Consider the following 27178-nt stretch of genomic DNA (forward strand, 5'->3'; position numbering starts at 1 on the left):
TTTCTTAAAACCAAACAGACCAGAGAAGGTACATCTTCTGCTTGTTTATTGATTTAGGGCTCTTCCTGCCTGTTTCTGGGAAATAAAAGGCCACCTTCATTATTTCACTTTTAATTTCCTTTCTCCAAAGTAAGCAGAGCAAAATTAGATTTAGTCTGATGCATATTCCAGAAATAAATTACATGGAACTAGAGTGGTTAAATGAACTTTGCTTGGGGATTATTGGAAAGATAAATATTTAAACACTGAACTTGAGGTAAGTCATGTTTATGCAACATCTATTTTTTTTTGTCACTGCTGGTTTTTTTCCCCCCTCTTTTTTTTCCCGTTGTGGCTTTTCTAGTCAACTCAACCATGAGGACATTAAAGCCAGGGCAAATACCACCTTCAAAAAACTGTCTTTTCTGTATTGTTGCCAGCAGAGGGCTTTTTTTTTTTTTTTTTAGCAGATGATCTTTGCCTAGTTTTATTTTTATATACAGCTTTGATTATGTTTTACATTATACCTTAGAGGAATTCAAAGTAAATTTACAAGGATTCAAATTATATCTCTTGGAAATAAAATAGCTTATATTGTGTAACTCTAAGCATTGTTGAAAAGTACTTAAATTGCAGAAGAACTTATAAGCCTTTGACCACTTTAGTGTATGAAGCTTAAATTTTAAGGATTTACTTTAAATTAATAGATTTACAGTGAAGAAATGTCAGGGTGACGCTCAAGTAAACCAGCCTTATAAACTCCAGAAATTTCTGAAAACGGAAATGATAGGTATTATTGTCATTACATATGGAAAAATGCAAACTGATACAGATGAAGATTGCGCTGGGTAACTGTAGAGCCATCTACTCATTAAATAAGCTTCACTTCAGATTATAGAAGGTGATAATGGTGCCTGTAGGTATTGTGTAAGTATATCAAACTAGGATACTTCTTTCTACAGTAAAAAGCATGATAAGCAGATTTATGAAATCTTTAGGTGGTCAGATATTAAAAATTAATACAATAAAATGATGCTTTTCTATGTAAGCTCATAGTGCAAAGAATCTTCAGTTTTAAAACGCTGGCGTAGGTGAAAAGTTAACAAGCCGTGATAGTTTGTCCTTGCTATTGTGACATCAGTCAGCGGGTCATGAAGTAACTGGCTTTTTAGATTTTCATGCTCATCTAATTAAAGTGTTTGTAATTGTAAGTCAGCTTTACTGTTCTCAGAGAACTCACATGCAGCAAATTTGTACTCTCTAGAGTATGCCGGTCAGAAAGGAAACAACCAAAATAGCTATAATTGTCAGAATTTTGCAAATGGCGTTTCATTTTCAAACTTGAACCTAGTTAAGAGTATATGGGCTTCATAGCTCAATAAAATAAAGTGTTTTTAGTGACTAGTCATGGTGGTTTTATATAGAGAACTCTGGCCAGTGTTACCGTCTATAAAAATACCCTAAAGTGCCAAAAGCCAAGAGGTTTCTTAGGTGTGTATGAACAGGGATGGGGGCATTTAGTCATCGAAGCTAACAGAACCGGCTGTATACAGTCCTGTGATTTCAAAGTTGATGTTTAATCAGACAATTCCTTCAAAAACTACTGTGGTAAAACTATGTCACACACCGAAACTAACTTAAACTCCATTCAGGAAAAAAAAAGAATGAAGCAGGATTTCTGACCAAGAGCCTTAGGTTTGGCTGGAGTTTAGAAGAGAGTAAAGTGACAAGGCAGAAGTGGGTTTGTAAGAAGGGGACGTCAAATCTGTGATGGCTGCACAAATCCCGAAGAGTGAACCTGCGTTCCCCGGGGCGATGGCGCTGCCAGCTGCCTCTAGTTACAGCCTGTGTTTTGTTTCTTCCTAAAACACAAGTAAAGTTTATTTTGTCAGGTTCACTGGAAGGACATGACTCTTGTTGACATGTTCAAGGAACGGGATTTTTTTTCCCTTCTGCTACCCTGGAACTGCAGGCACAGGACACAGACTTCAGCTTAGAGGAAATCATAGCGATGAATTCAGGAAGGAGAGAAGTATTAAGTACTACTTAGTAAGAAGTACTATGCCAGATTACCGATTCTACTTTTTATTTGTCATTAAAGTGCAGTGAAAATGCAGGTAGCAGTATAGTGTAAAAATAGTGTGGTTCTTCATGAGCACAACAGTAGCAGAAAAGTATTCATGAGCTTTATAATTTTGTTAATTAGCTGCTCAGCGGTCAGCGTTATAGCATCTATTTAACAGTTTCCTTTCCACAGAGCAGTTTTGGTATTGTTCATTGGTTTAGGTTGTTCGTTGGGGTTGTGTTTGGTTTGGGTTTTTTTTTTAAATTTCACACCCAACAGTATCCATTCGGTTCTTCTGCACATACTCGGCAGCAGTTCCCAAATGGTATTTTTAAACAAAACAAGCATCCCAGGCTGGGTAGCTGTTGGGCTGCCGATTAGTACAGACCACTGGATATAGCCGGCTGTTTTGAATGGTGCTGATGAATACTGTTACAGACACTCCATGCTGGGATAACAAATGAAGTCTTCTGGAATATGGATTCCTTCCTTTTCTCAACAAGAAAAAAACCGCCCACCAAGTTTGAAGAGAAGAGGAAGGGGGAGACTGTGTGGTTTATCTTTAACTGTTTTTTCTTAATTTTTGGCTGGCAGGATATGCTTACTTTTGAAACTGAAATATGTTCTGGACGCAGTTGGTTTAGCTATTTCCTATGGTGCTTCTCCAGATCAGAGGTCAGGAGCCTTCAAACCTTTTTGTGTTCGGGAAGTCTTCTGGAACCCATGTTTTTAATGGTTATCTGATGTGTCAACAGCAGTTCTCACTGTACTTGCTTGCTCTTTTGGAGCACCTATAGCATTTGATCAGTGTCTTTTTTAACTGTTTTAATTTGGCAAATTTTTCTTAACTTCTAGCAAAAGCGAAGAGCGATAATTGCAGTGTTTTCTGAAATCGATTGAATTTTCTGCATTTTCCTGTTCATTCAGTGTAATTATTAATACATGGGATCAGAACAGAAGACAGGCCAGCCCTAAATCCTTCATGAAAACAACATATGCAACATATTGAAAATACCTTGACATTTCAGAAAAGCAGTACAGTATTACTTTGCAGATTTCAGGCATTTAAAATAGGTTCTGACCAGTAACTAATGAATCTTTGAACCTAATTTGTGTTTGGATCCAATTTGCAAATCATTCTGGCAACGTGGAAAAGGAACGTTTGATGTAATAATTCACATCAACAGAAGAGTAAAAATCCAACGCACTTGAAGCCTTAATGAGGGCGATTTGATAACTTACTGCTCCCAACACCAGCAGGTTCAAAACGCTTTGTGGTCTCACACTAGCTGACCCAACAGATGTCATGACCTAATTCTGAGCGACGGTGACATGAGAAACACGCTTCTGTGACACATTTCAAAATGATTGGCTGTGAATGCATGCTTGCCTTAATTAGCACGTATTTTGCAACTTCAGAATGTTGGGTCAAGATCCACCCTGGATTTAGTAGTTCCATCAGTATAACTCCTGCTTGAGGTAGTTCTTTGTCTATTTGTAAATCTAAACAGTTTCATTGCAACTATAATTGCTTTGCTGGTTGCCTGTCAGTAGTGAATGAAAAATGCTAATATATAGTTATTTGGATAGGGAAAAGATAGACATTTTATTAAAAACATGAAGATTTTTCAGACAGGATATTACAGTCACATTTTAAACCCATATATACTGTCGTCTTTCCATTACAGACTTAATCACCTCTAATATTTCATCCCTTGTTCTCCTCTGTCCTTGAGCCCTTCGGCAGTGGAGTCAGCCGGGGCTGGGATGGGCTTCTCACCCTCAGGCAGGTGCCCGCTCTGCGGGAGGTGTTAAAGTATTCCCGCTATGCTCGGTAAGACTCACGTCAAACTTGAGTGAACTCCCGGTTTGATGGTGCCTTGTCGTAACAACCATTAGAGTTGTCTGGTCATTAAGTATGTAAATTGAATTCCTGCTATTATATATGTCAGAAACCATTAAAACATGTCATTTCAGTAAAGCAACTTCCAGGCTAAATATTTCTGAGTTTGAAGCTTAGGAATCTAGACTTCTGTTATCCAGATTTTAAAAGGATTCTGCTTCAAAAGATTTTTCACTGTTGCCTTTTGTCTGCAAACAAAATTGCTTTTTGCTCTCCTAGGGAACACGTCTTCAAGGTCACAGATCAAAGTAGTACCTACTGCTGGTAGCGCCTAGTCCTAGTCACGGAAACGAGCTGTGCAGCTTATTCTAGGTTAATGGCCTGCTGAAGTAAGACTTCACGTTTATTTAAAATTGTGATGTGAGATGTTAAAACCACAGAAGTGAAAGCGTATAGACTGAATCCATCTGTACAGTTTTTAGGAGCTGATAAAACATTTTAATAGTCAGGGATGTTACTTTGATTAATAATATCATATTAGCAAATATCAGTAACGTATCTCAACTGTTTCATACATGGGTTCCTGCAAAGAGCCAAGACAGTTTTTCCAGTTGCTACTAGTATTTATTACCAATCCAGTCATACTCATATATAACTATGCAAAATTGTATTACATGCTTGACACGTATTGTTTTGTCTCTAATTAATAATTATAGTTTATGGCATTGTTCTCTAAGTTAGAAGAGAAGTCATGTTTATCCTAATTATTTTTTTTAATATTCAGATGTATTTCATGTGTATTATATGAATGTGGAAGGGTTCATGCAGTGTAGTCCATTTCCATCTCTCATACACGTGAATTTGCCAGATTTCTTAATGTAATTTCTGTTGTTGGTCTTTCCTGATTTTTTCCCCTTAGTTTTTAATTGTCACAGTGTAATTTATACTTCTCTGAATTTAAGAAAACCTTTGAAAAATAAGAAATATTTTTGGAAAATGGCCGTTTCCCCCCAGCAATATATTTCAAAGAAAACAGGCAATAAGTCCTGTCAGTGTCAGCTCTATTTAAAGTGGATCCATTGAGACATGCTAGATCTTCTTTCAAGGTATCTCTCTACCAAGTAACTATAACGTAAATTAAAAGGAAAGCCCCGGAGCCGGTAAGTTTTTGGTGTTACTATCACAGTTGTATCATACATAATGTTTGCCCAAATATATGAAAAGTCTTGAGACTGCTGTTCAGTCAAGACAGAAACTAACACAAAAGAGCAGATTGGGAAGAGTTGGGGCGAGGACTCAAATCGAGTTTTCTGTCATTTGACTGAGAAATTTCAGGCTTTGTTATTGCTTGGCAGAACAATGCCGCGCACAACTGGAAATTAGGTAGTGGCAGGGAAGTGACTGCATGATGGCGCATGTCTAGTCCCCATCTGCAAAGGGAAAACTGGGGTAATTCAAGGAAGAGCAGGAATAAAGGAAATGCTGTTCAAACCCCAAACTAACTACAACTTCATCAGCCCTGAATTCATGGGCCTGTCACAAGAGGAACGCTGGGATAAATGCTCATTTGTCTGCCTTCTGTGCTGCCTGGCTTTTTTTGTGTCTGGTGTTTGAAATGCAGCGTTCAGCGCCTTTTTGCCCTGCAGCCAGCTCTTCCCTCTGTCTGCGCTGGGATGTGGTAGACCACACGAAATCCGGGTATCGGACTCCACAGCAAAATGAACTCTATTGCCTTAAATGATGTTAGCGCAGGTTTTGTATTTCCTGTGGCCCACAGAGGATTCCACAGCTGTGGAATCACGGGAAAATACGTGTTCCTCTTAATTACAGGAGTGCCATTTGTATTGCTATAGTTAGAGGTCTGCCAGCGTTTCCATTACAAACCCCTGTTCAGTGGTTGAAAAATGTGGTGCTGCCCTTATGAATCGTGAGTCAGGCAATGATTTGTTCCCCCTCTTCCCCCAAAAAATTTGGAAAAAAAAAGGGGCTGGTTTTAAAATATGAAAGCAATAAATAAGTGACTAGATGTTGAGTATACAGGACTTTGCATTCCTACAGTTTAGCAAGAAATTTATTTTAAAATTGCAGTATAGGGGACTTCTACTGTATAATGCTTTTGCAAGTGCTTTTGGATATTTTGAAGTTAATCAGTTTTTTCATGCTTACGTGCCTTAACTTAAATTGGTTAGATGATTGAAACGGGTCTGTAAAAGGAAATCAACGTATTTTGGATTTAAAGACCAACTCTTGAAATGGTTCCTAAACAAGAGTTAAATAAAAGACTTTCAAAGTATTCATAGTTATTGATTCCTACAGTGTTAATTGTCAGAAATTCTGCCAAAGCTAGCAGTTGCCTTTCCAGAGGCAGTGAAGTGTGGGGGCTGCAGTTAGGCGCGTCCTCTAAAGAGATGGGTTTCAGAGTGGTCCGCCTGCCTGTGGCGGTGGGCCTTGATTTCAGATCTCAAGGATGCCCTGGCAGAAGATAAGTCTGTGACGTCTTTACTTAACTAATGGAATAATTTAACTGGGATTGCAGTCTCTAAATCAAATCTGGCTTTCTCCTGAAAAGACATAGCTTTGGCTTTGCGGCAGAAATCAGTGCAGGAGCTGCGTGGCCGGTGCGGCGGCTGACAGCTGCCAGGCCCTGTCCTTTCCTCGGGCGTTGAAAACTCTGGAGTGCTCGTGGAGCAGATCCGCAGGGTCCTCCTTTCTCTTCTGATCAGGCAGAGCAGAAACTGAGATCCTGACAAAAACCAAGCGACTTGGTTTTGTGAGCTTAGGTGTCCTTTATATGTTTTAACAAAAGTCGGAGCACAACAATATTGCATTGGAATGCATTTTAGGAAAGTCAGAGAAAGTCCGTTCAAAAAAAGAGAAAAGGAAGAGACACGTGTATGGTACTGGGAATCCCGTGGTGAGTAGTAGAGAATATGTACCTTGCAGTGTTTCCCACTTGTTCTCACTTGTTCTCGTGCAGATTTGCCTTTCAGTTTAAGTATTTTTTAAAGCAGGCATCCTTAAATCGTATTGAAAAAAATGTTTAAAACATAGGAAAAGCGTGTGTAAATTTTAGTTAGCTTCATAACCCTACCAATAGGTTTGGATGTTACCCAAAGCCAAGTGACCTTCCCATTCTTTATCTCTTGATCTTAATGTCAGTATTTACAATCCCATGATACTTTCCATGTAAATATCTGTTTGTGTGTTCCTGTGCAAAGTTGTGCAAAGCACAGTGAGATAAATGTGACCTCCACTTAACCTCTTGACAATCCTTTGTAAGTATTTGGAAAATAAGTTTTCTTTGGAAAATAAGTTTCACATAAGATCTGTAAGAATTCTGAGTTTCTTTTCTAAAGCATCAGCTTTGCCTTTGATTGTATTTACTCTCTTAAAGTTTGGTACTAAATGAAGGTTTCAGACCCCGTAACACTTATTGTCCCGCTTCTGCCCAGTTTAATTACGTGTTGAGGGTGTTCAGGTTTTTATTTCTAATTATAATCCTGTTCTACTAAGTATTTGTATTTATGCTTGGTTGACAGAGGGTCAATGTATGTACGTTTTAGGTGGAAGAAAAAAGGCAAAGAAGTGACAGCTGTACCCATGACTGAGAGATCTAAAACGTCTTCAAATGAATGATGGAAACAAAACTGGTTATTCACAGAACTTTCTGAGAGACAGAACCGTTATCATTTGGTTGAATAAAGCATATTCATATGCCTTTGCATAGTGGCTGAATTATTACTTGCATTCTATGCAGAAGCTGGAGCCCTCCCTAGAGAATTGGGATATTCTGTAACAGAAGCTAGGATCTGCCGTTAAAGAAAGTTTTTTTGGTGAATTAGATATCGTTGCTTTCGTAAGTGGTCACAGAAAGAATTCACAGCCTTGCTAAAGAAAGGAAATCATGGGGAAAAGAAAAAAGGTGATTAGTTTGACATCACTAATGATTATAATCTTGGAGAGTGTGAATTTATGGGTCAGAAAACACAATAGCACAACATAAAATAGGAAATAGCAGAAATTCAGTTTAAAAAGTGAAGTCCAAAGAAAGACATACAAAAAAGCTAAGATAGAAGTACACCAATTGTATATATTGGGAATAACGTAGCGCTCAGAAAACACAGACAGTAATTCATCAGCACACACAGTCTTACACAGAGGAATAACGTGGTCCAGTGCCCCCATGGCAAGAACAGCTTTGGCTGCATTAGGGTCACGTTTAAATAATTTTCATAAATGGTGTAGCTTAATCCTGTAACTCAAGGTTGCTCTCTCTAACATGTCTTTTTTTTTCCCCCCTTAGCTCACAATGCCAACGTTTCCTGTTGTTGTGAAGATTGGACATGCTCATTCAGGCATGGGAAAGGTGCAGATGCTACTTACTGCATGTTAGGAGCCCGGGTGTTTGTCTAAAATAACATGCATGTTCTTTCCTTTCCTGGATATTTTAACTTTTCATTGTCCAAATTCTGTCTGAGATCCCTACCCTTGCCAATCTCTGATCGTCTATTATTCAAGAAAGCACCTCTCTTTAGGAAAATATTAAAACACATAATTTATTTTCACATCAATGCCTTTTCAGTTTATTTGTCCTATATTGGACGTTCTTTGAAATGTGCCGAGATGCCTTCTTGAAGCAGAACCTCATTTATTAATTTACTTGACTACAGTGAAACTATTTAAGAGTCAAGGTGTGTTTGCACAATCCAACTTTTTGGACCCGGGAATATAGGAAGGGTTTGCCTTGGTTCTTTATTAGTTTCAGCTTGATACTGAACTTTTCTTCATTTCCTGCCTTAACGTATTCTCTGTGATTGTTTCATACCGCTATATAACTGCTGCTTTCTTTCTCCAAAGTAATTGCGTTTCAGTGGTGAGTACAGTTGTTTTGATATCACTTATCTCACAGTGATAGTTCAATGGGGTAGGATTTAAATCCAGCTTTCATTGATATCAGTAAAAATTTCTAGTCATTACAGATTAACCACTTTCACTGAAAACACTTGAGTGCTTTAAGTGTTTTACTAAAACAAATCATCAGAGAATAGTTACATTTATCATCTTGAATCTCCAAAAGCTCCATGAGCATAATATTTGCTACTAGCGATAGAAAACTGATTTAATTGTATTTTATTCAGTAATTATGCAAGATGTACTGTATGTTATGGTTTTTTGCCTATGACTGTTTTGCTTTATTTCGTACTTAGTAAGTCAGTGGAAATCCAGCAGCCAATTTAATTGAGAGCAGAATTAACCACTAATGACTTAAACTGCGGTTTCTGTGGATGGCATGTGTGAAGTATGAGAATGTTTATAGTGTACTTTCAGTATTCACCTCTTGCTTAAAGAAAAGGGAAATAATGCACAGAAATGTTCAGCATATCAAATGTCTAGAAATAAATCTAGATTTTTTTAGCTATAAAATATTTAAAATCCTTAAAGATTAAATGCCAGTTTATTTGTAGTGAAGCGCCTAGTGTCAGAGTCCAAGTAAAGGTTCTCCTTGGACCCCAGCCCTCCCTAAAGGCATTGCTAGGAGTAGTGATGCCATCGGTCACAGTTAGTTTTGCGTATGCTATTGAGTTTTCAGAAAATAAGTTGAAACCAGGCATCGTGTCTGGTTTTGTGGCTCTCAAACGGCAAATTACTCTGTATTGTTCTCCATCTGAGAGTTGAGAGCAAATACTTAGGCCTTATGGCTTCTTTTAGCCTCACAGACCCCATTTAACACGCAAGTCCCGTCTCACAGCGGTGGCGCTCTGGCCCACAGGCGCCCTTGTACCTACCAGGTGACAGTGGAAGTAACAAGACGCTGGGCTTGCAAGGAGTTGCAAACTCTCCTAATACTAGATAACATGAGAAATAGTAATCCCTGCCTCCTTTCCTCACCTTTCTGAAATGTACTTTGGGTACAGCAGTGTGTTGTTGCAGTTCCAGTTTCCCTCTCCCATTTTCTGCCAGCCCTAAGACTTCTCTTCTGTCACTTTTTCTCCCCATTTCAGCCAGCTTCTTTGAAGTCAACCATAGAGATGTGCCCTCCCTGTCCAAAAGTAACACTTCTGTCCTCCAAAGTCTCCTTCTCCCTCTCCCCCTAAATCAATATTCTCCCCGTTTCCACTTCCCTCCTATTCCAAGATGAAAGTTGATTGGTTTATTACCATTCACCATCTTAGCCCAGTGTTCCACAGCTAGGAAATCCTTCTCCTAGAAAGCCTGGCTCCTTGCAGAGAAGTGGGGAAAATGAGAAAAGCTGGTTCCGCTGTCTTGATCCAGCTCTCTGTGCTCCATGTGAACGCGCACTCAGCAGAGTATCATGAGCCTTCATCTCCGCCCTGCCAGGAGGTGCATGATGTGGTAGTGCACAGTGGGCTCCATGAACATTCAGTTACATGAGCAAGTTGCAGAATCAACAAGAATTCTGTATAAGTTAGTGTTGCCTATTATCACTCACACCTCAAAAAATTCTAAAGCTTGCAGATCTAAAATTAAAAATCACCACTTAAAAAAATTGAAAAGCAAAATAAAATTACACTGTCTGGAAATTACTTTCTACAGATGAACAGGTAATATTTTGCCAAGAAAAATAGGTACTTCAGTGCAGGACTGTTACAGAACCTGGAAATCAGAGCAAATATCCAATGCCTTTTGTTTTTAAACCGATGCTGTCAAAAAGCATACTTCTCATGAATGCCATTTGCAACTGAATTCTGCATTTCATTCCTAATTGCTCTTTTTTCTTTTGTATATGCTGTTTACTTGTGGTATGATGACTACAGATCAAGGTAGACAACCACTACGACTTTCAGGACATAGCCAGCGTGGTAGCACTTACTCAGACCTACGCCACTACTGAACCCTTCATAGACTCCAAATATGACATCAGGATCCAAAAGATAGGCAGTAACTACAAAGCATACATGTGAGCCAAAACCTTATATTCTTTCATCCTTTTGTTTCAAAATTGATAAGCACCAATAAGATTAAGACCGTTGGATGAGTCTCTGAGCTGATGCAGTGCCTCCATGATGACTCCATGCCTCCATTGTCATACTATCTGGAAAGGCAGTATTTTAGACTGTCTGCATTTATTAAGACTTTTTTAAAGTTGATTGTGATTGGGAGGAGGAGAATAAGACAACAGGTGAGCCTGCCAGACTGGTTTTCCTGCTAACATTTGTGTATTTTTTCATTTAAAGAAAGGCACGGTTGGAAGGGGATTTGTTTTTATAGACAACTTGTTAAATCAGATTCTTTTGTATCTTTTCAGCAACTTAGGGTGAAATTTTTGTCTCCCTCTAAGGATATTTAGATGGCATTCATTCACACAAACCTGAATCTTAGCACTTTAATGGAACAAAGTACTCTCCTTTTAACATAACGCATGTAAGAAAAATTCTAATCTCGCAGTGGCCTCCACGTAAATAGATGAAAATCTCATCTAATTTTAGAATCCAGGTGTTTGTTTAAAGATCATGACTATGTAAGAGTCTAAAAATGAGTGTTTCCGTTTCACAGACAATATTAAGCTAGAGCAGCAAAACAGGTTCTCATGTAGTAGTTGAGCTATGGTAACTGTATTTATGCATATTTTTACTCTATTTCAATTATCAAGCAATGTAATCCTACATACCCTCATTTAATTTATGTTTTTAAGACAAGTTAGATCATCTCAAGTATTTGTTCCCTCATGCTTGCCATTCTGAGGCAGGAAAAATATAACAAAACATAGATAAAAATACACATATGCATTTATATATGCACACCCACGTACGAGCACAAAGATATTTCTCTAGGAACTCCGGTAACATTGGAGGGATCAGCAGTTTCTTATATGTTGACATTTGTAAGGTACAGTCAAGTTCTTTATCAGTAAAAATGACTGAACTCCCAGCAAACCATAAATACTAAGAGAAGCAAAGGTTGGAGGAGCTGGGTTAAAGAAAATGCCTAAAATGCTTTAAAATATTAAAAGACAAAGTTAGCATTAAGTTTCAAGTAATTTAGAAGCAGCCAACAAGCTCTATGAGAAAGCAGAACCTTTTACCCAAGGTGGGGGGAAGGGGAAAAATGTATCTCCTTAGGTTGATACTGGAAAACCACATACTTTTGACTTCTCCCCCAAAGCATCACTGTCACAAGATGAAAACTGTACTAGTAACTGCTGGCCTCTCCTGGCATACAACTTGAAGGGGTGTTTGAGAAAGAACATCAAAGATTAGGCCTTTCTAAAACAACTCAACAGTCCGTCAGCCTCTCACTGTACCTCTGAGGGGCCTCAAGAAAGCACAACACACAACTGAGTGGAAATACTGTTCCCCAAGGTCAGATCCATCCAGCAGTATGGACCCTCAGTCCTGCTTTCTTCTGAACCCAGAACTATGTAAACTTTGCAAAAACAGTATGTTGGGAATTTGGGCGGTACACAGTGACCAAAGCAGAACGCTCAAATAGCTTGCGAGTATTGAGAGGTTTCTGGAATCCTTTGTTGGTGACTTTCAGTGTTCTTAGTGAGGCAGGACAGAAACTCTGCAATTCAAGCTCCTTACAAAATTTTAGATGTGTTGGGTCTATTCCACCTCTCCCTATAGGCAATAAGAATCATAAAGTACAGCTTTTAGCCCCTGGCTTCTCCAGGAAAGTTAGTTCCAATTCATCTTGTTTGTCTTAGGCTGCTGTTCCAGACTGTTGGCTTTTCCCAGCTTTAGCCCCATATCTGGAGACATCCATCCTGCTTTTCCGAATAGCAGCGTACTCCCACACCCCAGGCGCACCTCTCTCCTATCTGTCCAAACCGTATCTTGGTCAGTCCCACTGCTTTCCCAGGCCACTTTTAGTGGTCTTAGTCCTCTTAGTGCTCACCCCTTAATGTCTAACCTTTTTCATTGTCCCGGGTTCTCCCTTGCCCCTTTTATTCTGCTCAGCGCCATTCAACAGCCTTGTTCCCCCTCTGCTTCCAGTCACCAGTCAGCCTTCTTGCTCTATCTCAGACCTTTTTGTGCAACTCCCTCTGCCTCTTCAAGGCCAGGATAGTACTTGTCTCTCTTGGTGGTGCTTTGACAGGCAGATTTCTTGGGTAGTGCTGCCCATCTCTCCCCTCCTCTGTCGTTCATAATAAACAGAGTTGATTTGTCTCTGTCTTACAGCTCCCAAGTGGCAGAGTGGGGAGGAATAGGCTTAGGAATAAGGCTCAGCGCGTAATGGTTACAACACACTGCCAGATACCAGCGGTCAGATGTAATATCAGTAACTTGATGGTTCGTTCCCTATGGTAGAAATCAGACCACTCCGTTTCAGAGGAGAGCACCCTACATTTTTTTCTTTGATTTGAAATTTAAATGCTGTTCAGTCTCTTGAATAATTTTGGAAGAGTCAGCCATGGTAAATTTCTCATTTTCAAACGTAAATGTTTCTTCTTCACAGAAGAAGCAGTTGGCCTAAGGGACAGCAAAAATAAGTTAAAATGACAGCCTGTTCCTCCTACCTTTTATTTATTTTTAAGTTTCTACTCAGAAACTATGGGTTCATCCAAATGCTAAAAGCCTAGCAATCGTTTTTTCTCTAGATTCTTTCGTGCAGTTAAATCACACCAAAAAGTGAAATACCAATCCATTGTTACAAAGCGTCATGAAAAAGAGAAGATTTACCAAATGTCTGTAAAATTCTTCATATGCATACATATACATTATATCAGTAGAATATTGTTTTACAGCTGGTTCTCATTTTGTTCTGTGACACAGGAACAGAGTACTTAGAGAGCCACCACAAAAAATACCAGCTGAACATTTGTTTTTGTAGTTTAGAGAGAGTTATTAAGAGCTTCAGTTTTATAATTCTGTGGGAAATTGTGGTATAAGTGGATCCATGACTCACAAAACACTGGTGCTTATCATCTGTCAGTAGAGATTATAGCCAAAATGCAACATTGGATCCCTCTAAATACCGCAGCTCCTCAAAACGCTTTGTGACGCATACTTAACTACACTTGGTACCATTACAGAATTCATCTGACTTCAAGGAAATAGACCTAAAAGGGTCACACACGATGAAGAAAAACAGAAATACAAAAACACTACATCTCCGTCTTCTCTCCAAAAGCAATACTCTGAATCCATAACTGAACGTACTTTGATCAAAAGGTCAGTGAAACAAAAGTAGAAGACAAAGAAAGTGCTATGGAATCAAAGCACTGAGCAGGCTGCCTACACAAGAATTGTAGGTAGACATTTCTACATCTTTTTCTGATGACAAGTCCTGGTCCAGCCAATGTGGATTGCGTACTTTCAGTGGTACTAAATAAAGCAGAAAGGTGTTGGAAAAGGGGAAGCTCAAGTTACTATGAATTGTTTTTAGTAATCATAACTCGGTTTTCCCCAATTTAAAACAGTTCTTCCTTCTTTGCGTAGACCAAATCAAGTGAAAACATGTTAAGCCTAAGTGTAAAGCACTTAGAAGTGTCAGGAGTTGTTTTCTATATTATTCAGTATTTATTAAAGAGAAGGAAATAACAATGTGAAAGACCCTTAGCAATTATCAGAACGGACATGAAGAAGGGTGGGAAACCTACGTGTTTCAGCAGAGGAAATCATATACGAATTACAGACATCACATCTAAGGCTTAAAGCGCCAGTTTGTCTGGTCGGGTCCTTTTCTATCACTTATCCATGGTCTAATGGAACTCCCATTCCTTTGGAGTTCTGCTGTGTGACAGACTTAGCATCGACGGCTCCGGCCCACAAGCTGTTGAGGTCTGTGTCCATAGCATTCCTCTCCAGCCTCATCTGGTCCCTACAGCATCCATACAGCCGGCCAAGCATCCAGTCGTCACACTGCTTCACCTTCAAAAGGGGACCTTTCACGCTGTGGAGTGAAAGCATGGCTTAAAGCAAACCGTCTTCTCTCCTCTAGTCAGTAGTGCTGAGAGTACATCAGTGCAGCTGAGAGTCTTGAACTAAATACTTCCTAAAAGTCTTCAGGACAATTTTTTGGGTATTTTTTTCTGACTTGGTCACATCTTGCTTCCTAAATGACACCTGAAATAGCACATGCTAATTAATGCCTTTGAGAAGTCTGCAATAGAGTTGAATCGAGATTTGTGAGGTGTTATCTCTCTGATGCAGAATGTGTGTACAATAGTAATCAACTTAAAATTTTTAATGTGCAAGTACACACTTAAAAATAAATATCATTGGAAAAATGAAGCAGAAATCACAAAAGAGCCTTATTACTGGGCAAAGTTCCCTTACGCACAGCACTCAACATGCACCTTCCCCTTCCGCTAGTTTCTCGCACGTCAACAAAGACTACGGCACCTTACAAGAACTGTGTGCTCTAAAATTCAGCTCACTTTCTGAGGCTCCCATAGAAGAGTCAACATTCCCCCACAATTGCTACTGACCCTCGTAATTAGGTTAATAGAAAAATGGAGAGAAAACTATAGCTGCTGCCTAATATACTTTTAATACCTTACAGATGTTCCTATTATTTTACTAACTGGAAACACTTTGTAATTTGTATCCTTAGCTTATTTCCCAATACAGCATTTAGATTTCAGAAAAGAGTAATCTTCCCAGCCCTGGTAGCAATCCTAAGGTTTGAGGAGAAAAAGCTTTATATGATTTTCTTTTTTCTTAGAGGTAAATAAAAGATGGTGGGCTCAAACCTTGACATAAACTGGTTGGATTATATTAGTAAACTAGCAAAGAGTGAAAACTGGAGGACAAACCAAAATCCATCTCTAAACCAGAGCTGAGGTCGCTTTGGAGATATTAAAAGGATAGATGTGTTGATTTTCAAGTGCTGGGACCTCACTCTGCAGTGGTGTGGATTTGAAACGAGAAGCTGAAGCCTCAGTTGCTTGACATTTGCAGTAATAGTATGTTCCAGGCTACTCAAACCATTTATAACTGATAACAGCTTATTGCTAACACTTTCACTTAATCATAGTAGGCTTGGTTTTTTTAAAAAAAGTCTTAAATGAATAAAGGGGGAACAGAAATTTCACAGCACTCTCATACTTCATGCCTACAGTGAAGTGAGTATTACTGACGATTGCGATGCCTGTTGGAATTCTTCGCGTTTTAGATGTTCTGTTGTATGCTGCCAGATATGAAAAAGGTGTAAATATTGCTATAGTATTCATGTCAAAATCAGAGTCATTTAAGAGAGAACGAAAATGTAAAACCACTGCTTGTCTTTGTAATATTTTCCCCCTTTCAGGAGAACTTCCATATCTGGAAACTGGAAGACAAACACGGGCTCTGCAATGCTGGAACAAATTGCTATGTCAGATAAGTAAGTCAAGTCTCATGTAAAAGGTAATTTAAAAAAAAATTAATGGGATTTTATTTTAAATGCATTTGTAAAAATTCACATTGTTGATGTGCAATTCACAGTAAATGCACGTTTCCCATTCGTTTTGGAAAAACCCCTTTGAATTAGATGAAGGAACATGAGCCAGGCGTTTCCATATGACTTGTCTCAGTTAACTACCCCGAACTCAGTACCAGCCTGAGGGGCTTACGTGTGTCCTTGGGTTCCTACATCCCTGTCTGTACCTAGAAAACTACTGGAATTCCCTTCAATAAATTCCATTTTTCAGATTCAACTTACCAGTCATTTCCTCAGGTTCATTTGCCCTCTTTTACCTAACAGTCTTAGCTCGTGCCACTGTATTTTAAACTTTTCTCCCGCTACATTACCTGTTACAACCAAGCAATCTATTCTTAACTTTGCCTATTTAAATCGTATTTCTCTTTTCTACTTTCAATCCTGCTAAATTGCTTATTTTTCATTTTTGAAATTTCCGCTAAACTGCACTGTGAGGCTTTTTACCCAGATGCTGGGACATACTGAAGCTTATTTCCCTCCTGTCATCATTCTGGCTCTGTACTTAGGTTTTACTGTACTTTTCTTTTTTTGTCCCATCCTTCTGCTGGCAACCTTTTGCAATCCAATCAAAAGCATTCTCCTTGCATCTTGATGCTCAGGGCTTCTATTGACAGGACTCTCCTCTCAATTCCGCTCAGTTGCTCCAAGTTCCCCCCCGCCACCATGTAGAACTCGTTTCCCTGCAAAATAATCTGTGAGGCTTTTTGATGGCTATGAATTTTCTTGTGTTCAGCTTCTCCAAAGGTTGCTACCGGTGGAAGCTGAAAAACCTTTGTACGATAAAAATGTAATTTAAAAGGTGTTTTAAACTTCAACAGTAGTCTTTTTCAGGTGTTTTTGTGTTGTTTTTTTTTTAAGTCTGGAACCTATGACTTGGTCCCTCTTACGAGCTGAGGGAGACAGAGGAACTGAACCATTGCCTGCCCTGAGAAAGGTGAAAACAACTAAGCCGGGAATTACAAGTCCCTGCCGTCCAAGCCCTGTCTAGACTGTGTCCTCACTGATCTCCCCTCTGGGGATGGAGTGGAGCCACAGTATTTTCTCTTTCTCATTCCCCTCCCACCTTCCTTTAGAAAGTGAGGTTATGTCTTCACGGAGAGGGAAAAGAAAGAGTGTGCTTTAGTGCGTGTAATTACAGCCCATGAGCTATTCCTCTGTAAAAACACAGGCACTTTAGTTTTGCCATAAGGAAAACTAAACACTATCACGTATGGGTGATGAGTATGAAATGCTAACCTTGCCTGCCTACCTCACTGTAAATGCTCTCTGTGCTTTGCTTCTGCTTCCATTTTTGAATGTAAGATAATTAGAGCATAATAGGTATTTTCTCATTAAAAAAAAACCAGACCACTACCCAACAAAACAAAATTTCTTCCATGCTGCTGAAGACAAAAGCATAGAAAAGGTGGATGTTTTCTCATAAGAGAAGGGGGTATATATCACACAGCCCCACTTTTTGTTTGATTACACCCTGAAGTGCACAAAGCAGAGCAAGGAAGAGAAGGGAAAACTGAAGTTTTCAGAAGAGCCGAAGTAGTTTAATGGCATACCAAAAGCAATCAAATCTGACACGTGTGCATTTCATGTGTAATACATCCCATGAATTAGGAAGAAGTGTTTCGAAAGCACTGCCTGAGTTGACGTTGTTGACTGAATGCAAATCTTAGTCTAGAAATTTAGAAAAGCAGGAAGCATGTGGCACAGTAACGGACAATAATGAGGCAGAGAACAGCCCATTTCAGTCTTACGTACTCTTATCAACCCCTCTGTTTCAGAGAGGCACCGCTCCCTAGGTGGGACCAGAATAACGGAGACCTGTGCTAATTGCGCACACCTCGGCTGGCACACCAGCCAGCTCACGTCAGCCACGTGAGGAACGATACCTTGTTATCTCCCAGTTCTAAGGCTGCACGTTATATTGGCTCTGGGAAAAAAGGCACCGTGACCTCTGACAAACCTAATGTGCAAGCCTTGGGTTTCAAACACAACAGGCTAGGCCATCCAAGACCTCTCTTTTCAAATGTAACTGTATTTTTCCAGCTCTGTGTTTGTTGGCAGAAGACAGACTATTAAAAATGCTTTCATAGATCTGATTGATGTTTTGCTATTTTAAAGAAAATGTCCTCTTTTTTTTTTTTCATATAAAGTCCAGTATTTACTGCTAAAGACAAGTTTGCTGTCCTCCTGACTTTCTAAGATACATGTTGGTATTTTACAGCCAAAAAAATGTTATTTATACGCAAGTGCATGCAAGCAGTCCAGTCAGTCAGTGCATCTACAGATGTTGAAATTGTCAGGCATCCAAAAAAACCCTCTCCTTTTGGACAAAAAATATGTTTCTCACAGGAAAAAAATTATTTTAATTGCTAAAATATTACCATCAGGATTTTTTCAAACAGTTGTATCAATTTCTTTGTATTCTGGTTAAAAGGAAAACTTTTCCACTGGAACAGAGCTTGATATTAGAAAACATAAAGAATGTGACCTAATGAGTTTACTTGGAAGGGATACTATTACTGAAGATATTTATACATGAATAAAACTCTCAGCCCAACAGCGAGTTTCCTTTGATCCTGCGATGAAGTCAAATGCTATGTTTATTACATCCAGTTTTTTGCAATGGAAAATACTATGATGTGGCAAATCTATCATCATGGCTTAAAGGCTGGAGCAGGAGGGGGTCTGTAAAAGGAAATAGCTCTCGTTTATACTCAAATGCTAACCAGGGAAAGAGGAAAAAGTTTATGATAAATGGCTGCTTTAAAACTGTTTGTTTTTTTTAAGCAAAACATGTCCTTTAGTTGGTGGAACTGCGATCACTGTTCTGGATCACAGGAATTGCTTCCCTTTTTCTAGAAGGTCCCACTTCATTCCCTTGTTAATCAGAAGATCTCTCTCTTCATAGGATCGATAAAGCTCTTCATGCAAAAAAAATTAATCACATTAACTGCATGTAGAATGCATAAACTGCCCGTTCCTCAGTCTGTATTTCTTACAATGAGGTTAGAAATGAAATGGAGGAGTTCTTACATTCAATACTGTGTGAAACACTAGCTTTTTTAGGAGTTGTAGAATTCCTCATGATTCTTTACATTTCTGTTGAATTTTTACTGTAGTTGCCTATAACCCTACATGAAGAACGTTATCCTTGTCTGCATGCTGCATAAGTTCTACGTAGTGTCATACGTCTGTTTCTCTCGCATCGTCTTAAGGGTTATTTTGTCTTGATTCTTCTTTTGCCTCGTTCAGTGATGTACCTAAGAAGCTATCATTGCTACTGTGCAATACAGTTGGGGCTGTAATTAAAGACGTAGGTGCTCGTTCTATTTTTTTCTGATAAAAGAATAAAACCCATCCATAATTAAGTACACTACCAAGCATAATAGGCCAGAGGATTGTCACACCTGGATCTCCGCACAGATGCACAAGTTTGAATTTCACAGGAAAACAGAAGCCCTTTTCCCTACTGTCTAAAACCCCTTGGCGTCGCCGAAGCCACCAAAACTGGTCGGGTGATAAATGCGGCTTCTGTGGAGTTCTCACGTAAAGTACAGCCACAGGTGGCAGGCTGGACTGGCACGGGGGCACTGGAAGTGCAGGATGGGGTACAGCTAAATGCTCTTTGTCCTCCAGCAAATCTTATCTTCAGGTTCCTCGCAGTTTAGAGCAGACACCTGTTTGGACCAATATAAACTGGGACGGAATCCAGCATAAGACTAGGTCAGGATAGAGAGACACAGCTTCTCTGGATTCTGCTGGGAAAAGTAGTCAGGCCAGTATGTCTGAGCTACTGTTCTGGGAAATACAAATTCAGTAAAACTGACAAGATAGTGAAAATTCTGAATTTAGAGCAAACGTTATATAAAATACATGGTTAAGCCTGTAGGAAAACAAGAGCCTGATGAGATACTCACAGAAAAAAATTCTTTTTGTGAAACAGGTACAAGCTTTGGGTTGACACCTGTTCTGAAATATTTGGTGGTTTGGACATCTGTGCGGTCAAAGCTGTACATGGAAAGGATGGAAAAGATTATATTTTTGAGGTAAGCAATCCTACTTTTTTCCATATATGCTTTTATATATTACAAACGCACAAGTAAAGAACATTTGTGATAGTTAGGCATTGGCCTATTTGTGTTTCAGGAAAGGCTGCGTATTTTTGAGCAATGTTTAGATCATAATACAAAGCCACACGTCCAAGTTAGTGGTAACACTTGCTGGAAAATGTAACCATATATATGGTAATGTCTTTTAGTGTTTGAGGAAATGTACACAAACTACAAAACAAAACCAAATGTGGATGTCACATTTTCCCAACCCTTATGATTTCTTTCCTGAGCAGGCTTACCAGTTTTTCCTGGAAGGTTTATAGATAGCACTATCCCAAGGGAACCCCAACAAAATTATACCTTTACATGGAAAGGGAAATTAAGAATGAAGTGGAAACAACTTTACTTTTTTCTTGCCTAAATGTTACCTCTGATTCCTCATGAATCAAAAGTTTCTGCTGTAGATAATTTTTAAAAGTTTGTGTTTCTCATTTACCTTATTATGGATAAATATAACTGTCTAGCCATAAAACAAGATATCCTTACTTGCCTATCACACAATTCAGGATTTCTTCAACATCTTCCGTTCTTAGAATTTTATTTGGGAGATAGGCAAGGATCTTCAGAATCTCCTTACTCCAAAAGAGGTTGATATTCGCTAAAGCAAAAGTAAGAGTATTTTTTCTAACCCGTGAGAGTAATCGGAAGATTATGGACTGACCCCCTCTAGTTATTCGTATCCATTTAGAACAGAAGAGCTTTGCAGAAGTAAAAATCTTTGTTTTGTCACGGTGTTAAACAGCTCTATGAATTTTCTTCTCTTTTCACAAATTTATTTATCGCTATTGCAATTGCTAATAATTCCCGAATCAATCAATAGCACTTTAAAGGATTGAGCAGTTTGCAGCAGTAAACCTTCAGCAAAACAAACAGGATTCATCACTCCCTCCTGAGAAGCTGAAGAAGACGTCAAGAAATCCTGTTTCCTCGGTCCGCCGGGCCAAACCAGAACTTAATGTGTCCTATTGTATCAAAACTCACTGTAGCATGCAATTTAGGATTCCATACTAAATCTCTTCTGTTGCTCCTTCATATAGTGCAGCCCTTCCCCGCCGCCGCACCCCGGGATTCCTGTTACATCTGTAATGCTGCACCCAGTGAAATCTGGCTGAGATTTGAAAGAGTGAAAAAAAAGTATTTTCCTGAAAACAGACTACTCTGTCTTGTGATGCTACAATATAGAGGAAATCCCTGAACATAAGCTTTGTCATGTGTGCTACATCACAGCTTGGCTGTGGCCATGGGTGTATCTCGGACATTGCTGCTGACAGGGAAGGCATCGATTTCTGCTCACAAGCAAGCTCCTCTCCAAAAATTGGGTTTTCAGCCTCCCATATGCCACGTAAAGCTTTGTAGGATACTCTGCAGCTCCCGTAGCCCCTAAGTGTCTCAGAGGATGGGCCTCGGCACTTTCCACATGCACCCATCTATCTAAATTCATTACATTTGAGATAGTTTATGCTGATTTGGCTGGCTTTAATCCAGCCTGAGAATTTATTGGTATCAACCCACACTACTTGGTCCCTCCTACCAATCTCTTTTATTCCCTAGTTTCTTTTCATCCTGCTCTTGTATATGTCTGTACAACCATGTACAAACATGGTTGGACCTTTTCTGCTTCCAATGGAATCGAGATGTCTCCTTTATTTAAACAGTTGACACTTCTCTTGCATTCCTCAGTTAGCAAATTCCTGCCAGACCAAATGCACTGCGCTTTCATTCACCAAACTCAACTGTTTCCACCTTTTTGATATTGCACAATTTTGCAAATTTTTGAGCAAAGCCAGCAAGAATCACCAGCCTCCACTGAAAGTCAGGTACACAACGGAATTCCGGCATCAGGCCTGGGAGGTCTGCTGGGTAGGAGGAGAAGGGGCAGCAGTTATTTGAAAATGAAATAGCCAGTGCAAATTCTATAAAGGACCAACAGAGTACCTCACTTCCCACTTCTGGACAAATCCCCTAATTTTCCATGCCAGATACAGTCATACTTTTAAGCAAACAGAATTCTGAGAACTGCGGGATACATGAGGAACTGGGTATATAGAGCATTTTAAGTAGTGTACATAATAGATGTTGCAATTAGAAGAAACAGTGGATAGAAGCGTGATAATTCTTGCTGTTCTACAGAATCAGCTGAATTGTTTGGAAGATGGTAATGCTCATCAGCAAGAATATTTAGAATCCGGATAAGGCATTGAAATGTAGAATTGTTTGCAAAGTTCACATCCAACAGAACATCTGTAAAACTTAGGATCGTTTGCTACTAAACAGACAGCTTACATCAACAGTTATTACACTATAATTTTAACAGTTACTGCGCTGTAATTCTGTGATACAGTGAAGAGTGCAAGACCGTCTGCTCCAGTATAGGAAAAATTTTCACCTTTTGTGTACTTTCAGCATAGGAAAATAAATGTGTTGTTAAAGCGTGTACATACTGCAATCAAGAACCAGTAGCCGAGCAGCACGACCGGTCCGTAACTACTGGGTTTACACTCCAGTCGCAGTCCCATACTGAAACCTCTGCTCATGTTTTCACGGTGACTGCTAACACCTACTGCAAAACCGGAAGCTTCTGTATTACTGACACTTTCATTTGGCAGATGCGATCTGACAAGAAACGTACAAACTTCCTAATGTATGAAAGAACGTATCCAGATATGTTCTTCCTGATTTTTCAGTTTGAGCGTTCAACCGGTGTAACCACCAACAGGAATGCATACATGTATGTCATCCAGCTTCGGAGCAAATGTGAATTAGGGTAGAATTACACTAAGTATCCTTCATATACTCAGCGTTCTAGACAGAAATCAGCTTCAGGGGATTTTCTGTAGTAAGGTTGGGAGAGCAGCATTTTACAGGAATAACTGCTTAGTACATAGTACATGTTTTGACGAAGGTGTTCAGCAAGAGCTTTAGGACATGCATAATCCAAGACAATAGTTTTAAAATACCTACAGTGTCTAAGTATTACATGTAATAGCTCAACTGCTTGCAAAAATCCATTCTAAACTAAGGCTAGAAAATAGAACACGTAAATGACTTTTCATGTGACTGTTTCTGGAAGGTTATTAAGTAATTTCACATTGTCCTTTCCTTTCCTTTTTTATCCTATAGTGAAAATTTTATTATTTTAGTGGTGTCGTCATTCAACTGCTTTGTGATGGTTATTTTGTCATTCCTTGGTTTAACATTCTGCTTTCTTTTATTCCCCAAAACCATGGAGCAATAAATTGTACCTGTGGCTGATATTAGAGAATCGGTACAACATTGTGCCTCATGAATCTAATGTTCTAGCTGTACTTCTTAAAAAACACCACTGTAGAGTGATTCTTTATCTGTGCTCTAGTACAGTACGCTTACATTGCAGGTAAGAATGTGTTGGTTCTTAATGTTAGATCCAGTCATCATGCCCCACTTCTCCAAGAAGGGTAAACATTTTTTTCTGTTTTAGTTTCTCTAATAGGTTCTCTTCTATATATATTTGATTAAAAGGATAATTTTTAAATAACTTACTCTTCTTTTAAAGCCTCGTGGCTATTCAAGTTATGCAAAGTGTGCTTGCTGTGTGTGAGTAATGACTATTCAGTAATAACATGGAAGAACTAGAGAACTAAAATGAAAGAAAAAAAATTAAGGATGTTTAGTGACACTGAAGTATAGTTCTAGACAATTTCTGTGTACATAGACCTTGTTATGAAATAAAGAAATATACAGATCTTTATTACTGTTCGCTTCTCTTGGATGTCTCCTTCATGCGATGTGCATGTTCCTGTGACCAAGTCAGTCTCAATGTAATAAAAACCCAAGAATTGGAGTGTAAGTACAGCTTCTCACTTTTTATAGCTTTGAGTGCTAGATTTGGGTCTATTTTGTAGATTTGGCTTGGCTCCTCAGTTCGAGTTTGTGCATCAGCTTCCTCATATTTCTATAGCCAACCTAGATAGTTCTAGTCATTTGAACGAGCTGAAGCCAATACTACTATTATTTCCCAAACATTATAAAAAGGATAAATTTTAATGTACTATTCATCTTTCCACATTGCTATAAAATACTACTCCCAGGGGAATTTTGAAGGCTGTCCATTTGTGCCTTCTTGCTATGCAGTTGAGGGATACCTTATACATCCCCAGGAAAAAAATCCAGACCAATTTGTCTGAAGGCAGGAAGGACAAAATATTGAAGTCATAATGTTATTCAAACATAACACAACCTCTGTTTTTCTATGAAGCTGTAAGCTCTCTACGGTTTTCTTAGATGGGGCTGTAAGAGGTAACTGACTTTTAAAAGAACATGGTTTTCTAAAGGTTGTTCCCTGGAAGAAATGACCTTCTCTTGTCTTTTACTGCTATACTCCAAACTACCTCCAAGCTCCTACTAGGGAGCAATGAACTCATCAAAGAATCAGTTAGCTAAAAGGAAGGATTATGAGGTTGATCAGGAGGAAGGTCAAGTTATTGTTCTGTGTAACAATCTGAGCTATTCATTTAGTGTCTCTTCTTTCCACCTCAGTGGGAATACTCAGCTGCCAAGCATCATCATGCCAGAAAGAAGCTGTAGAAACAAGAATTTTACTAAGACATCATTGCAACATAGAGCTTTTTAACTGTCTCACCAATTCTTGCTAATAAGTCATCAAATTAAGGTCCATTAAACTTTAAAGTCTTAAACAGAAGAAGGACTTTTAATCTTTCCCTTTTTAAATTAATATTTCTGTAGTTTTAATGCTAGAAGGAACAGGTACTTGAGCATTGCTCATGTTTCTGACTCCAGTGAACATTATCTGTCATAATTCATTCTTGGAAAACCAAACCTCTGGGAAACTAAACAGAAGCTCATATGGTGATGATGAATGCAGTAAAAGAGAACAAATGCAACAGAATCCTTTAAAGAGGCCTCACAGACAGTCTCCCAAATTTTGCTCAAAATTGAATGGGTGCGTGGCTGCTGCAGGTGTCTTAGTTCTACTTGCTTATTTTTACCCTAAGCTATATTAAAATTAGTTTCCAAGTGGTTTATAACCTAGAAAGATGCAAACCATATGAATTTCATAAAGAATATTTTCAGCCACTGTAAGCCAATATAAGAAATTAAGGAACATAATTTGATTTGGTTTTTTAAGTCTTGGTGTAATAGATACGATTTGTGAAGGTGCCGCAGTCTACCACGCTAGTAGCAAATATAGCACCAACTCCAGAATATATATATATAGTGTATAAGGTGTGGTGATACAGCACCAGCACCAAGTATGCTGTCTTTTACAGACTGCTGTATTCCCAGATTCAACGTCCTGAATAATATTGGCTAAAGTACGTGAAGAAATAGATCAGAAGGGGGCAAAGGCAGAAGAAACCTGTACCTCATGCAGTATTTGTGCACAGTTTTACTTACAGTTGGGAAATGCTAGCTGTACTATTCACTTTACAGTTCCGACAGAGCTATGTCACTCACTATGGCACAAGTTTAATGAGCACAAGCCTCTGATGCTGTACTCCCAACTGCTCGACGCTAAGCTTAATTTATTTTTCTGTCTTAATCATATACATTTCCAAAATTCAGCACCAAAGACTGAACAAAGACATGAAAATATATTCCGTTAGAAATATTTGGTAATGTCATTGTAAGTGGTGCGTCAGAAGTCATAGACGTATTTAGGTTGGAGTCGCCTAGTCCAGCTTTCTGCTGGACGCACGGCTAACTTCAAAGTTGCTCAGACCCTATCCGAAAAGAAAAAAGAGAGGGAGAAGGTTTTTTTCTTACCATGTCTGCCAATATTGTAGATACAAATCTCCTACAATAAGAAGATTTTTAAAAACTCTCTAGAAACGTAACTTTATCTCAAAATTGGGGGATTTGGCATATAAATATGTGAAGTGGCAAATAATAATGGCCATTACTTTTTTACATACTTAAGTGGGTTTCCATCCATTAAAGAATATCCTTTATTCAGATTATTAAGGGAACTAAATCCAGCTGTAATAGTTGATAAAGTCAGAGGTCTCTCATCATTTATGATCCGGTACTATAAGAAGTTTTGAACATTTAGGAGTCTAAAATTACTCTTTTGGTGATATAAGTAAGTTATAATTAGGACCACATCTGTCTGTGAAAACTCACATTTCCAAAACGAGGAGCATTCCTACATTTCCTAATAGGACTTAATATAACTTAATTATTTCTAATAGGACTTAATATTACTTAATAAGAAATGGCTAAGAAGATACAATTCTAGAAAACATAGCCTTTTTAATTAATATTCTTCCAAATTTCTGATGAATTAGTGATGAATTCATTAATGTATTCCTTCATATGTGGGCTTCCTGTGATAGAAAAAAATTCAGTTTATTCAATGAACTCTTCTGGGACTTTTTTTAATATTTTGGAAGTAACAGACTTAATCCACTGAAATTTTCCAGACACCATTCCAGAAATAATGACATCAGCTGTTCTTTTAGACAGAAACGTAAATCAAGTGTATCTAGTGACACAGTTAATGAAGGGGGTGAATTTGTTTTGCTAGGACACTAGTTTTCATTTGAATGGAGCAATAGTTATTGACCTGCTTGAATAACATGAGTATTTTGGGTTCCATCCTACGAATAATTATTCACTAATATTATTTTCATTTAATATTTATATTTATTCTATTCATTGTCAAAATAGCTGTAACTTTTTAAAGTAGCAACAATAGCACTTCTTATATGTGACCATCTTAATGCTTTCTGTTGTTCATAATGAACCATACTTTATTAATAGTGGGGTGAACACAGGTAAAATTCACTGTGGTGTCAA

At 38.6% G+C, this 27178-nt stretch overlaps 2 protein-coding genes across 5 annotated transcripts in view; one reads left to right on the plus strand and one right to left on the minus strand.

The window, feature by feature from the left end:
- SYN2 (synapsin II) overlaps positions 1 to 27178 on the plus strand; it is a 195429-nt gene that overhangs the window by 137267 nt on the left and 30984 nt on the right. The window contains exons 6-9 of the mRNA XM_054216069.1: positions 8191 to 8253; positions 10664 to 10806; positions 16104 to 16178; positions 20215 to 20317. Of these exons, the coding sequence (XP_054072044.1) occupies positions 8191 to 8253; positions 10664 to 10806; positions 16104 to 16178; positions 20215 to 20317 (384 nt within the window). The remainder of the gene's footprint in view (positions 1 to 8190; positions 8254 to 10663; positions 10807 to 16103; positions 16179 to 20214; positions 20318 to 27178) is intronic.
- The window catches only part of TIMP4 (TIMP metallopeptidase inhibitor 4), a 123148-nt gene that overhangs the window by 35042 nt on the left and 60928 nt on the right, over positions 1 to 27178 (minus strand). The window lies entirely within an intron of this gene.

This window comes from Rissa tridactyla, chromosome 10 (genome assembly GCF_028500815.1).
Source record: "Rissa tridactyla isolate bRisTri1 chromosome 10, bRisTri1.patW.cur.20221130, whole genome shotgun sequence".
NCBI classification, from domain to species: Eukaryota; Metazoa; Chordata; class Aves; order Charadriiformes; family Laridae; genus Rissa; species Rissa tridactyla.